General features: G+C 37.1%; 1 protein-coding gene across 1 annotated transcript in view; it reads left to right on the top strand.

The window, feature by feature from the left end:
- Wdr49 (WD repeat domain 49) overlaps window positions 1–12,095 on the top strand; it is a 158,727-nt gene extending 146,632 nt beyond the window's left edge. Inside the window, exon 19 of the mRNA XM_029475360.1 lies at window positions 10,909–12,095. Coding sequence (XP_029331220.1) covers window positions 10,909–11,039 — 131 coding nt within the window. The 3' untranslated portion in view covers window positions 11,040–12,095. The remainder of the gene's footprint in view (window positions 1–10,908) is intronic.
- Window positions 12,096–15,736: the final 3,641 nt, after the last annotated feature.

Here is a 15,736-nt window from a genome sequence, read left to right as displayed (position 1 = left end):
ACGTGTATTTATATCTTTTTTTTTTTTTTTTTTTTCTTTTTTTTTTTTTTTTTTTTTTTTTTTGTCTAGGATAATTGTCTTGTGTGCTGGAGTGACAGCTAATCTTATATATGTAATTTGAGGGGTGGACACCTGGACTTTAGAGTATTGGACCCAATATCCCCAGTTGGATAGAAAGTTTAATAAATTAGAGGTGTCTGCCTTGCTAATTTTCAGCGACAGACAACAAAGTATCATCTCCTTATTGTAAAGGTTTGGATTTTTAAAGGGGTAAAGAGAGTAAGTCAGAGGCCAGATCCCAGCCAAATAAATGTGGACTCTCGTGGAACCTCTGGGGAGCATGTTCCCTGTGACTCAGGTAGAAATGTGAGGATGGTGGGTTTCTAAGCCCATCTAAGTAAAGGTAAGAATATTTTGTTACTGGGGGTCCCGAGGAATAGAAAAGAAGGCATCCTTGAGGTCTATGACAGAGAAATGGCAGGTCTTTGAGGGGTTGTAGAGAGGCACGTTTAGAGGTTTGGTATTACAGGAAGAAGAAGTACTATTGCTGAATTGATAAGTCAGAGATCCTGAGCAAAGAATAGGTTCTATTTTTTAAAACTGCAATTGTGGGGGGACTAAAGGGGGAGAAGAAATGAGGCACAGACTATTCCTTCCTAGTAAGCAAAAATAATTGGTGTAAGTCCCCTGAGGCTTTGGAGAGAAAGTGGGTATTGAACTTGGGTGATATATTTGCTGTGGTTTGGTAAGGCTGGTAAAGTCTGACAATAAGGCAATGGGGAGGAGAGGTGGGGCCCTAAAATTTCACCAGGACTGAGTAGGTGTTCTCAGATCAAGACGGAAGAAAATAGATTTTCCTGATACTGTGATAACCACCTGAGGCTCCCTGTTGGAGATGAAGTGGTCAGACCAAAGGAGCCCAGACACCTTATGCCATCCATGACCAGACCAAAGAGGTCAACGGAAGGGTGATCCGTGATGGATGTCTTCATGTCAGAAGGGGTATAGGGGCAGTCAACACCCCAATGCCTTTCTTGACAGCACCTTGGACATGAAACAGATGGTTTATGAGGATTCAGACAGGCCAGGGCTCAGTGACCGCCCCCCCCACACACACCCCCGGACCAAATTTGAATCAAAGATGCGATGGTTCTTGGGCTTTGGGAGGCCAGGGATCCTAGGCCTTTGCTTTAGCTAGTTGCTAGGCCTTAGCCTACATTAGGTACTTCCCCCCACCCCCAAGATTTATCATCTTTCCCATGATATACCTTGAAAGTCTTAGCTAAGACTTTTACCTGTGGAGTCAGGGATCCTTTCTCTAGACATGCTATGTTTGGCTCTACTATTTGGACAGTCTATGAGAAGTATCTTTTATGTAGTTGTTTTCCTTGTTGGGTCTCTGGCTCCAGATTTGTGTTTTTTTCTCTTTGTCTTGGATGACAAATAGAAGTTTTCATAATTTACTATTTAAGGATAACCTTGTAAAGACTAATTTCTCCTTTTGTGAATGGTCATCAATTGGAGATAGCTTAGCAATTAGGGATGGAAGCTTGTGTCCAATTCTAGTCTCAGCACTCAGACCCCATCTGAGTTAGACCTGCATATACCCTGTGCATGAAGCCACAATCAGTGAGTTCATATGCATATCTGCCCTGTTGTTTCTAGAAAGCAGGATTTCCTTAATGTCCTCCATTCTCATTGGCTCTTAAAAGTTTTCCATCTCCTTTCCCACAGAGTTCCCTGAGTTTTCAGAAGAAGGATTTGATAGAGACATCCCATTTAGGCTGGAGTATTTCAAAGTCTCTCACTCTCAACACACTGTCCAATTGTGGATCTCTGTATTTCTTCCCATCCATTGCAGAAGAGTTCACTAGTCTATAGGTGGTGGAACCAGGGAAAGTTGAGCCTAAAAATGAGTTTGACTAATGTCTTGTGCAATAGCCAACTTTTTTCAGAGCATTAGACAATTAGTACTCTGAGGGATAAGAAGGATCACATGGATGAAGTTCTTGTGAGTTCAAGTTGCATATAATCTTAAAGACAAGTTGCACATTGCAAAAGCATGTGTTTCCAGATGCATATAAAGAAATAACCAGTTATTAACGAATAATCTGAATTAAACTCATTCATATATGCTACAACTGGGAGGAGCATAAAAACACATTACAAGATCATTTCCATGTTTTTGGTGAAATTGAAGTTAGAAGACCCTTTGCCTTGTTTTCTTAGAGTTTCCTCATAAACACTCAAATTTTTCCTCACAGGACTCCATTCTTTGTCCATGTTCTGACACAGAGAGATGTTCCTCTGATGATGGCCAAGAAAGTCACTAATTTATGAGTATAGCAGAATGATGTTAGGAGTCATTTTATGGCTGTGTTTCTTTACCATACCATAGCATTCTGTTTCTCCTAGGTGAGTGGCTGATAAGTCTCAGGTTTGTGACCATCTGATGAGTGTTAAGCATGGATTCCTTCTCACGGATGGACCTTGAGTCCTGTAAGATAAGTGCTTGTGTACTCACACTTCTCACTGCATATGCTATTTATTACTTTACCAGAAATGTACATATGCCACTTGCAGGAAGGAAAAAGAAATCATGGCAACTGAAGAGCAACACAGCCAACACACACATATTTTAGAATTAATTTAAACTTCAGCTTTGTTTTTCATCTAATTTTAAATGAAATATATAGATATTACAGCCAAGTGGGTCTTTGGAGATGGAACTCTGGAGAAAAAAAAGGGGGGTTAGCTTCACAGTCATTACCCACTGTAAATTATATATTAATAATTTTAAAAAAGAACTTGCATTTATACAGGGAATAAAACATGGAAACAGTAGCAAAGATTATTTGGAAATTGTACCATAAAAGGCACAGATACCAAGTATCTTCAGTGTCCTAAACTATTACTTCGGAACATAGGGTAGGTTCGAACAATTTCTAACCCCAGGGTAGCTTTTCCATCTTGGTTTTAGTATCCTTTTGTAGTCTCTGCCTTTCTTTTTTCAGTGTGAAACATCTTGTGCTTCTTCTCTTTAGCTTACAAGTTTCTCTCAGTGTATTCTGAAACAGCTTGAAACATCCCTTTCATATGCCTTATTCATAGTGCTTAAAGCTAGCACAGGGTCAGGCATCTCAGTAAACTCCCAGAACCATTTACACTGATTCCATGAACCTGTAACACTTGACGTGTAGAGAACGTGCTGCATTTGGAACAGCTCAGGAAAAGTGGGTTTGGTTATTATTGTTGCAGTCTGTCGAGGCAAATTACAATAAAAATCGAGATGATTTTATTTCAGCTATTGTTACAGGGAGAATTCTCACAAAGGAGGGCAAACTCAGAGTATAATAAGGAGGCCTGTGCTTCTGTCCAAATGAAGAAGTCATTTGTAAGTCTTTGAAAACAATGAAGAAGGACTGAGAGAGTAGTGTCTGAGTGATGTGAGAGCAGTGGTGCTCTTTTGTGATTAATTGTTTCTGGAGCACAAAAGACAGATGGGGTTTCTTAACCATTTCAGCATTGCAGAAGCTTAGTCTCAGGTGAAAGTGGACATTGTCAATGGCAGGCCCTGTTTTGCTGGTGCTGAACAAGTATCAATTACTACTGAACAAGCTAGAGGAAACCAAAAGCCTTCTGGACATGGTGAAGTGAGCTCTCAAAAGCAATCTTTCAGGAATCCTTGTTGGTAAAGCTCCTGCAACACTTGCTGAACTCCATGTTGCAAGACAGTAGTTTCTGATGGCTGAAGCTCTTGGAGTCTGTCTGGCAGTGTCTGAGCTGTGGGGATTTAGTTCTTAGTGTTGTCACTGGGTGTTGTTGGGCATGGTGATAAACAATAATTGGACGAGTTAGTTGGGAAGGCTGTAGTTTAACAGCGAAGAAAGAACTGAGAATTAGTAATGATGTACAGGGAAATCAGCTCTAATGGAATTTAGATGCAGCTACCAAAAATGCTATCTCCAAGAAGGGAAGGAAGTCACTTGCATCTCTACCTGACAGGAAAGTTATATATCCTCCAGTAACTTCCTGCTCTGCTCTGCTTTCTGATGTTGTGATAAATATTTGATGAAATTCAACACAGAGAGAAAATATTTTAGTGTATGGGTTCAGTGGTTTCAGTTCATGATTACTTAGCTATGGTACTCTGGACCTATGGCTAGGGACTACACCAAGGTTGGAGGCATGTGGTAGAAGAATGTCACCTTACTTATCTAGACACAAGACAGTCATGAAGGACAAGAGACACATCTGCTTCTAGCACAAGTTACTGGTGACCTAACTTTCTTCCATGTCCTAGACTCTATGTCCTAAAGGTTCCATCTCCCAACAGTGCTATAGGCTGGTGAAAAGGAACCAATAACAAGTGTGTCTTTGGGTTATACTTTCAAGTCACTCCACCTGCGAATTCAGAAAGAGACAAAATAATCCAAGGCCAGTAAGCTTAGCCTGAAACCAATGATCTGCAAGGGTGTTCATGACAAAATATAATTTTCCACAGAAGCACAAGATTTTGCTCTATGGTTCTTATAGTACAGATGAAAACACACACACACACACAAAAGCTTTATTCAAAATCTAGTTTTATGTATATAAGTACTTCACAGTATTCTATAGTTTTGTTTAATAAGGTAAGTCCATCATTAAATTCACAAACACATACATTCAGAGGTCTATAAATAATCTGAATATATGAAAAAGATATTCTGGGGCTGGTAAGAGGGTTAGTAGAAAAAGGCACCTGAAGCTTACCCTGATGACCAAAGTTCAATTCCTGAAACCCATATGGTAGAACCAGACAACTGACTCCCATAATTTGTCCTCTGACCTTCATTTGCACATTGTAGAGTGCATAGACCTGCTCAGACAAACACACACACATGCACAAAAATACAAATAAAAATGCAATAAAATATTTTGAAAAGATAAACAAGTAATGGCCTCTATGAACATTATTAAAAATTATACGGAAATTGCCCACTTTACTACGTTACCACTTTTTGCAGCCAGTCTGTTGTTTTGATTTTTTTTTTAATTAAAAACACACTCTTCTCTCATATAATACATCCTGACCAAAATTTCTTCACCCTCCAATATTTCCAGCATATTGTAACCTGATAGAGGCTGAAATCGAGTAGTAATTTGACAGTGCTGATCTGGAACATGTATTAAGGCATTTTCCTCAGGACATCACCAGATGAGCTTAACTGTTAGAGGGGCAGACACTTCAGTTTCTGCCCTTTGTTGAGTCAGAATGAAGTTTACCAAGATGCTCAAGCAATTCTCACGTCCATTACCCACACTGTACTTAGATAAAGTGTTCAGTTAGAATAGTTTCCATGATTAAGAATGTGGCTGGGTATCTGGGTGAGGGAGAAGGTTTACAGAAGCCTGAAATCCACAGATTATCCAAAGTTTGTTGTTATTGCTGTTTACAGAGCACCTTTCCTGTTTCAGGTAATCTTTGAGAATGTTGCTATGGTTGTCAATTATTGTGAAAAACAAATCCAGAGGTCAGGAGATAAACCAACTCTATCATTTGTAAGTCAGGGCATCCTGTTATTTTAGTGAAGACCTATTTCAGTACTTCACAACCAGCCCCTACTTTATTTTTATCACTTTAAAAATGCTTTGTGGTTGTCCTTATAGAAATGGTTGTCAGGAAGTCAGCTATGAAATGAAGTCATGAGTGGGCTACTGCCTTGTTTTTCTGTGTTAGAAAGCAGGGATGCAAATGGTGACTGGTACCAATAGGTTTTGATTTTGAGATTTACTCTTATGTGTATGGATATGGCCTTCTTCACTGGTGCCTTCAGAAGGCAGAAGGAAGCACTGGATGCTTTGGAGCTGACGTTCCTGGCAATTGTAGGCTGTACAACATGGGTGCTATGAACTGAATTCAGGTCCTAAGAAATAGCAGCAAGAGCTCATAATATATAATATTGGATCTTCTTCCATTAACCAAAGACAGTACTGGGTGCTAGGATGTAAGGTGCTACAAGGTCAGGCAAGGGTTTTTTGCTCCATTGAATTTCTTAGTAAACGAGTTCTGTGGCCAGACCATGAAGTGTTTTCCTCCTGTACTGAACCTTTGGTCCTCAGATGTTAGAGCTATTTGGGAGAGGTGGTAGAACTTTAATGGAGAGTAAGGAAGTTGGTCACTGGGAAAATGTCTTTGAGAGTTTTCCTCTTATTCCTGTTCCCTTCTTCTCGGCTCTTCTGCTGTGAGGTAATTATGGCCACATGTTCCAACCACCATATGCTCCCTTCCCACAGGCTCAGGATCAAAGGAATCAGGGTACCAAAGTTAATGATCTCTTGCTTAAAGTTTTCTCTCAGTTTTATTTCACAACAATGAGAAAACTAACATGGTAGGTAAATAAATCAGAGAGAATCTAAGCATGTAGAGTAACAAGTGCTATGCAGAAAAATAAAGCCACACAGTGTACCTTCACAAGTAGTACTCAAATAATCCGGTTGAAGGATAGATCCTCATTGTGTTACAAAGCCTTGCCTGACCTGACCTGAGAGACAACAGCACAGGTCTCTGGCCTGTCAGGCAAATTTTGAGAGATGGAATCCACAAAGACAATGAGTCAGGATAGTCTAAGGACTTTCCACAGAAGAAAAAAGCCATTGAGATGGAAGCAAGCTTGATATCTGTCAGGGGCAGAACAAAGGCTATTGTATCCAGAGGTCATTGCGAAGCCTAGTATAAGAATAAATTGATAAGTATTTCAGGGATAATTTCATGTGAGTCCATGGTGGCTGTTTAGGGAGTTGTATTCTTTGAGAGTATAAAAGGAAGATTTCAGGTGCTTTAAAGTTCTCTGTGATCAATGGCTAACAATTGAGTAAATTGTTCTCGAGTTTTTAAGCATGTAGCCTTGAAGACAGTGTTTCAGGCTTCTAAGTGGGTGTTATGCAGGACACTTACTTTAAGATAAGCTGTGTAATTGATGAACACAAACTTTCTTTCCTAAGATTATTCAACAGAAATCAGCCACAAGCCACAGGGAGCTTGGCAAATTCACCTCTCTCTTCGTAATCACTTGCCACTATTCTGTGGTAAAGAATAGAGTCCTGGCAAATACAATAGTTTGAACTGAATCAGGGAACTTGAGCTCTCATTGTCCTGTATTGAGTAGGTTTAATTATATGTGGTTTCAGGCAGTGTGAAGTACCGAAGGCAACTACAAAATACACAGAGCTCAGTCCTTAGGGGAAGATTGACACCAGGAAGAGGAGTTTTTTTTCCTTTTCTTAGATTCCCCAGTATAGGGGAATGCCAGGCTGGGGAGGTAGGAGAGGATTGGTGGGTGAGGGAGCACCCTCATAGAAGCAGGGAGAGGGATGATGGGATAGGGGGTTTCTAGATGGGAAACCAAGAAAGGGCATAACTTTTGAAAGGTAAATAAATAAAATATTCAATTAAAAAATAGAAAAACTTCAGTACTGCTTTCATGTCTTCCAATGATTAAGTCAAATTTATTTAATTTATCTTGGGAAGGTAGGAATTATTACTTCAGACTGAAAATAAATTCCTAGGAACTAACTGGAATCTCCAGTACTTACATACAGAAATTACGTAGAGCAAAGTAAAACATTCTTTTAGATCTGAAGCAATTTCAGTAAATTGCATGTGTTTTCTTACAACAACTTTCTTCTATTACAGTCCTGCTTCCATTTGATCATGAGCAAAGTTTCTCTCCCTTCCCTGATGAATGACTTTTCTTTTTTTCCTTTTTCTTTTGCTGCTGCTGCTACTGCCATCTTTGATTCCACATTTGACAATTTCTTCTCATAACTTTTGCCTTCTCAGTTCTCAGCTGTTTGGTTGTGTTCTTTATATTTTTGTAGACTGCAGATTGCACCTTCTCTCTGAGTTTCTATGAAAAGGGCCTTTTTTTGTGAGAATAATTTTCCCTTATCTTTCTTGTTTTCCAATATAAAATATAGAAAAGAAAAGAGATTGAATCTTATAGCCATGTTTGTACTGCTAGTAAAGATTGTTGTTTTTTTATTGTTTACTTGTTTTGTTGTTTTGTGCTTTTTCAATACTATTTACCATGCTTTATTTTACATTTTAATATTTGTGGAGGGAGTATATGATGGTGTAGGGTCTGTGTGTGTATGCATATGTATACATGCTTGTGTGTGTGTGTGTCTATGTTTATTTCTGCCCTCTGTTTCTGTCTCTGCCTCTGTGTGTGTGTATGTGTGTGTGTATGTGCATGTGTGTGTAGGGAAACACATGTTGTACATGTGGAGGTCAGAGAACAGATCCAATGTTGGTTTCCTCTTTCACCTTGTCAAGGAATACACAAAACTGTTTCTTCCTGTCTCTACTTCCCCTTTCACTGTAAGAACAGTAGAATTATAGACATGCACCACTGCATTTGGTTTTACAGACATTCTGGGGAGCCAAGTTCAGGTCTCCATGTTTTGAGAAGCAAGACCTTTATCCACTGAGTCATCTTCCCAGCCCAAAGTAGTACTGCTTTATAAAGTGGTTTAGCGTGCCTGGCGTGGTGGCGCACACCTTTAATCCTAGCACTTGGGAGGCAGAGGAAGGTGGATTTCTGAGTTTGAGGCCAGCCTGGTCTACAAAGTGAGTTCCAGGACAGCCAGGGCTGCATAGAAAAACCCTGTCTAAAAAACAAAACAAACAAACAAACAAAAAAAAACAACAACAAAGGAAGGAAGGAAGGAAGGAAGGAAGGAAGGAAGGAAGGAAGGAAGGAAAGAAGGAAGAAAGAAAACAACAACAAAGTGATTTAGCATTCCTTTTTTTGCCTTGGTATTTAACAAGCTCATCATCCAAGCTTCAGCCTCACCCCATGTTGTTTTCTCTTTTATATTTCTGTTCTATTGTACTGAGATATCCCATCACCTGGAAAGTACCTTTTGTTTCTCTGCACTTGGAAACCCTTTGTTTTTTTTCAATCTGACATTTCTGCTCATCTGTGTCAATCTTTTCATCTTCATCTCCATCTTCATGATAAGTAACTAAAATCCTGTCTGTATTTCGACACCATATCAAACGGTAAAGCTTTACCTTAATCTCTACATGCTCTTATAAATTCTTTATTTACTTATGCGCGACTTGTGTTCCCGGTTTTCTGTTCGTACACTAGTCTGTTCTTTATGATATGACATAATCAGTATGAGTGAAGCTTCTGCTTTTGATCCCTTCAAAGAAAAGCCTAAGACTTAGCCATGTTAGTGCCCTATATATAGCCTTAGTACAAACCATTTGCATACTGTACTCCCAGTACTTATTTGTTGAATGAGAGTCATAAAGAGGCCAAAATTATTTCCCAGAATATGTGGTGTAATTTCCTCTCCCTTCTGCTGTGCAGTATCACCAGCCATAGGAATAATTTGCTTCTTCCTTTTTTTCCCCCCTGTTTTGAAACTACATATCCCTGCACATCAGAGTGCTTTGTAAGGATGTGATTGCAGATGTATGTGTTTAGTCATTCAGACAGTCAAACTGTGTGTTGATTATTTTAATTGTCTTATTTTGATACAGAATAATTTGTTCTGGGCTTTTTTTTAACAAGCCCTTGATAGCTGTTAAGTAAATTAAAAGAACAAGAACAGAAAACATCAGCTTATTTAGTCCTCACCTTGAAATCACCAATCTCTGTCACCATATCCATAAAGGAGTAATACAAGCTGTGTGTATGTGCATGGTGGTATGTGTGTGTGCATATGTGTGTGTGTGTGTGTGTGTGTGTGTACAAGCTGTATACACAAGCTGCATGCATGGGGAGACGATATGTATGTGTGTATGTGTGTACAAGCTGTGTGTTTATGTGTGTACACAAGCTGTGTGCATGGGGAGGTGGTATGTGTATGTATGTGTGCATATGTGTGTGAATTCTAGCTGTGAGAGTATGTGTGTGTATGCAAACATATATATGAGGTGTGTGTTTATGTATGTATACAAACTGTGTGTGCATGGCCATGTGTGTGTGCATGTATCTGTACAAGCTGTGTGTGTGTGTGTTTGAGATGAGGGATTGGTCTTTAAATTTAAATAAAACAAACAATAAGTTAGACAACAATCTCCCCAGTACATTCTTGGATCTAGAAACATCAATTTTTTTTTTGAACAAAGAAAGAACATAAGAAAGGAAGAAGAGAGAACTTGAGAGATTTCTCTCTGCTATTTCATTTAGCTGGGTCTCTTAATAAATGTAATTTCCCTTTTTATATTGGTTATTTTTTTATTTACATTTCAAATGTTGTCTGCCTTCCAGGGTTATCTGCCACAAACTCCCTATCCTATCCTCTTCCTCCCTGCTTCTATGAGGGTACTCCCTGACCCACCCTCCTGCTTCACCACCCAACCATTCCCCTATGCTGAGGCATCAAGCCTTCACAGGACCAAGGGCCTCCCCTCTTGTTGATGCCAGATAAGGCCATCCTCTGCTACATATGCAACTACAGCCATGGGTCCCTCCATGTGTATTCTTTGGTTGGTGATTTAGTTCCTGGGAGCTCTGGGGTCTGGTGGTTGATATTGTTGTTCTCCCTATGGGGTTGTAAACCCCTTTAGCTCCTTCAGTCCTCGTCCTAAATTCTCCATTGGGGTCCCCATACTCAGTCTGATGGGTGGCTGCAGGCATCTGTGTTAGTCAGGTTCTGGCAGAGCCTCTCAGGGTAAGCTATACCAGGCTCCTGTCAGCAAGTGCTTCTTGTCATCAGCAATAGTGCTTATATTTGGTGTCTGCAGATGGGATATATCCCTAGGTAGGGGCCATCTCTGGATGGCCTTTCCTTCAGTCTGCTCCACTCTTTGTCCCTGCATTTCCTTTAATCAGGAGAAATTCTGGGTTAATATTTTTGAGATGGAATAAATGTAATTTTCATGTCATCTTCTTCATCATTTTATAGCTTTGAAAGCTGTATTTGATGAGAAAAGCCTATTCCCCAAAGAACTTCTCTATCGTGAAAGACAAGACAAGCCACTGTGTCAAGAAACAAATGGTGAAATGAAGATAAAACGAAACAAGAAGCAATTGTGATAAAATAACACACTACTGTTACAGAGCACTCCAAAGGATGCTGAGAAGAAACTAGGACCCCACTTCTGTTACTTTAAGTGTGAACTTCAAGAAACATTGTCTTCAGACGGCATGTTTGTTCTGAGTTCATTCATAGTTCCCAGCCTTGTTTAATCCAAGAAGGAACATAAAAAAGATTGGTCTAAAGAAGAGTGATGCCAATTGGTATAGTCTATTTCAGAAGAAAATAATTACCTAGTTGTCCTTATAATTGTCCCTGTAGTCAAACACTAATAATTTTTTTAATAAAATCTTTATTAAACTGTGTAAAGGACTAACCAATTGATAAAATTCCATTTAAAATTATCTATTTCTGTGCTCCCTTCCTTTACAATTTGGTTTTCCACAACAATTCTGATACTGATAATTAGATATTGACTATAGCACAATATCTTATTCTTTTTAAGAATACATTTATCTTAGCTGTACAAATTTATGGTGTATAATGTTAAATTTTGATATACACATTAAAATGTGTATCTAATTGGGATTATGAACATTTACAAACCATTAAACATTTTCAAGTATTTTTAATTAACGTGATCATTGCACAAATGGATATGTATGTGAGTGAGGTTAATATTTCAACACATATATCTAATATGTAGTAGTTAAGCCAGAATAATTGCTATTTCCTAGTAATTATTTTAGTTATGCTCATTATTTTTATGCAAACTTTTCTTTATGTACATCATCTTCCAAGAAACCAATATTATTGAGTTGATTTTTGTTATGGCATTCATTAAGAATTAATTATGTCATTTCTATGGGTTCAGTTTATTTGTATATGTATATATTTTAAAGAGGCCTTTAAAAATAGTTGGACTTTAAAACACTTGCAATAACACTTTAGTAAATTACTAATATGTAGTGGATAATTTGATCCACAACAAAAGCATTCAATCTATTTAAATCTTATATGCATTTCTTTAAATTTTGTCTATTTTAATGTTGAAATGTGACATATTTTTCCAATATGAGATTGCCTAGTAATAAAATATCGGTGTTGGGATTACAATTCTGGTCTTTTTCCATCTAAGTTCAAGACAGTTGAAACTCATGGCTCTTTGTCCTACTTCACAGAATATATTTAATGATATGGGCTTTAATAATAGATTTGCAAGCATCTTTAGAGCAAACATTTTGACTCGGAAATGGGTAGAATATAAAGGTTTACTCAGGACAGAATTATCTTCTATCTGTGCTTATATGGATAGTGAGTCAGATATTATAACTCATATGTATATGGCTTTGCCTTCTCATGGAATCGCAATTATATATGGCAAAGATACAGGAGGTAAGTGTGCATGTGTGTGTGTGTGTTGAGGTGGAATATATTCTTTACAGAAAATATATCATATGCAGTGGAATCTTTCTATGTAATACAAAGCTGCAACATGACCTCAAAATATTAAAAAATATTATATGTTCATACTAAGCACATACACACATATCTGTATGCATGCACGTTCCTATGTGTATCATTTATTTGTCTGTCTGTCTGTCTGTCTGTCTGTCTGTCTGTCTGTCAGTCTATTTATCTGTCTTTTATATTGATCAAGGATATAGATGGATACCTGTTTGGTAAATAGTAACTATTTGAGAAACTGAAAAGGGGGACATGGAGATAGTAGGACTTTGTACTATACAGGCACATTATGGTAAATTTGAAAAGATTTCAATGTAAAAATTTAAAACTTAAAATATTTCTTTGATACAAAGGATTCTTTTAGATGTTCAAACAGAAACAAAGTATACTGAATGGAATGCCTGATTGGACAATCCATCATTTCAAACTCAGAACAGTGATTTATGAGCCATAGGTTGATAGTACAGTGAACTGAAATCAGAGACACGTTTGTTCCCAGAAATGCAAAGGACTATTCAGATGTAAAAGAGATATAGTAAAGGTACCAAATCCGTTGTGACATCCCTTTTCTCCACATACATTCTTCTCTCCACTCATGAGTACATGCATCCATCCATCCATTCACACTCCAGTTATAGAACAGAGAGGCCAGACAATTTACATGTATACAGTAACAATGCATCTTGCCATCAGTTTTCTCGAGTGCATTCACAAACAATATATTGGTTAATTAGGCTGAGATGTTTGAGCAATTATTTTTTTCAGGTATAATTTAGAAATTCTTTCAATAGGCACATCTTTTATTCTTGTTAATATCTTTACTCTTTTTTTTATAGTCCAGTCATTATCTCTCTTCCATTTTGCTCTCTGACAGCTCATCATCCCATTCCTCCTCTCCCATCTCCACAAGGATGTTTTAACCCCCTCTATTAACTCTTTTTGAAGAAATTAGTATCATACAGCCTGCTCCATATACAGTGACTTTCTCTATCTAGATGTTATGTTGGCAGAGCACTGGATAGATGCTTTATAGAACTATAATTCTATCTCTCATGTACTTCAAGCTCAACTTTGTAAAAAGAATTATGAGGAGCAGTCTCAAAGTACATTTGATGAACTTAATAGACGCTTCAAAGCTCTGAAAGTCTCTTTTAATGTAACCACTCCCAATGATTTGGCAAAAAAACACACAAAGGGGCAGAAAAGTGACACTTAGCTATTACATCTTACTATTCTTTCATATCTACAGCATCTAATTGTGCTAAACAAGTAGCAGGGTCTTTCCTGTCAAATGCTAATAGACTGAAGAATTACAAGCTGTGGCTGAAATTAACATTTACATGCAATTATGTAAAAACCATTTTTCTACAGAGAAAGAAACTTGTCACATTAAAATGTGTTATGATTTCAATAGTTGTTTGTGATATGTACATCTATTTCAGCTATAATGTAACATTTTTTCTTTTTGAGTATGTTCTTATCATTCAAAAATATGTGTGTACTAACAGAATGAGAGCTGCCTGAGATTAATCTGTGCTCAAGTGGAAAAATTAACTTTTAAATTCCTTATTGATGAGAACATTCTCCTTTCTTGAATTTAAAATTTAGAATTAAGTATATTTTCATTTGAAAAAATAAATGATGAAATACTAAGAAAAGGCATGAGGTTATATATATATCTAACTCCTTGATACTGATGGTACTAAAATTTATACACAAGCATTTCAGGTCTCATTTTTCCTTTGACTCTTTAGAGCAAAATATATTTGTAAAAAGAACAGATTTGTGAAAGTATTTAATGGTGTTCAGTAATATTTTATAGGCAATAATACGTTGTTGGCTACTAAACCACCATAAAATTGGAAACAAAAATGTATGGTTATTTTATTTTATTTTATTTTATTTTATTTTATTTTATTTTACTCCGGAAGAAATAGGACAATGCATGTTTTTGTTTGAACTGTTCTAATTTAAAATCCCTACAGAAAAAATCACATTGAATGGTCTAAATAAGACAGAGTGGCTGTCTACACTTTTACAAGGAAGGAAAAGTACTGGCTGATTTTTGGATAAGTCACGGTATGATCTGAGTAATGTGCCGACACATTAAGGTGGTAGCTAAGAGTGCTAGTGATATACGGCTGCTGGTGCCACTACATGGGTACAGAGCACCGAATGCTAGTCTTAGACATTCTCATATGTGTAAAACAACTTGAAAGATAGTCTTCATGTATTGAACAGATCCAGTTTGGAAATAATTATGGCATAATAAAATATAGAAAAATATTTAAAGTCAGAAAACATAATGCTGAAGGAAACTCTAAGATTTTAAAAAAGAAACAATTGGAGAATGCCACTATAATAAAAATCCTGGTTATGGACTAAGACATAGGTCAGTGGGGGAGATATTTGTTAGTGTGAAATGCAATCTAGATTTAATCTATAATGCTAAAACAAGTAAAACTATGCTAGTTAGGAGATGTTCGCTTCTCATGGTCCTAATAATTCAGGTCTGTCACTGGGCCATGCCGCTGAAAATATTAATAAGGTTCAAGTCTGAGATAAATATTTTAGGAGATGTATTCCTTTAAGGAACTCATTTTAAGGTGCATATGAATAATTTTATTTCCTTCTCATGAGGTTAACAGAAATACTATTAAATTTGGTGATCAATAGTCACATTTGCTTCAATGAAACTACACTAAATTTTCCATTTCTCACAGGCCATATGGATGATATATGTGTTTAATACCTTCCTGCCAGTGAGATGATTGAACTACTACAATGAGATAAAACCCATTGAATTATGCATCTACTTTTTATTGATGGGTGGTTTGTAGAGAAAGTTATGTGGGATGTTAAAATTGCATGTAAGTCACCTCAGGGTAACTTCATATATATATATATATTCACATATATATATGAATATATACATATATATACATATATATATATACATATACACATGTATACATATATATACATATATACATATATGAATATATATATAGATATATATATATTCAACATCTATTCTTTTTCCAATTATTAGAATGGGACACAGGAAATGTCTTTGATGTTTGCAAAGTACAATGTGATGAATTGTGGCAGGTGTAAAGTGGCTTTGATTCGGCTGTTCTTCTCCTCCTAAGCACTTTGAAGCATTTATGATGGGTTGAATTTTAATCTGACTTCAAGTCTGATTAGAGTCCAGCACAGTAATTACATCTGCCATATTTCCAGTCATTTATACTTTTAAAGGAAATGAAACAATAGATGAAATAATAAT

The sequence above is a fragment of the Mus caroli genome, chromosome 3, assembly GCF_900094665.2.
Source record: "Mus caroli chromosome 3, CAROLI_EIJ_v1.1, whole genome shotgun sequence".
Classification (NCBI taxonomy): domain Eukaryota; kingdom Metazoa; phylum Chordata; class Mammalia; order Rodentia; family Muridae; genus Mus; species Mus caroli.
Note: the sequence above shows the minus strand (reverse complement) of the source record. Positions and strands in the feature narration are given on the sequence as shown.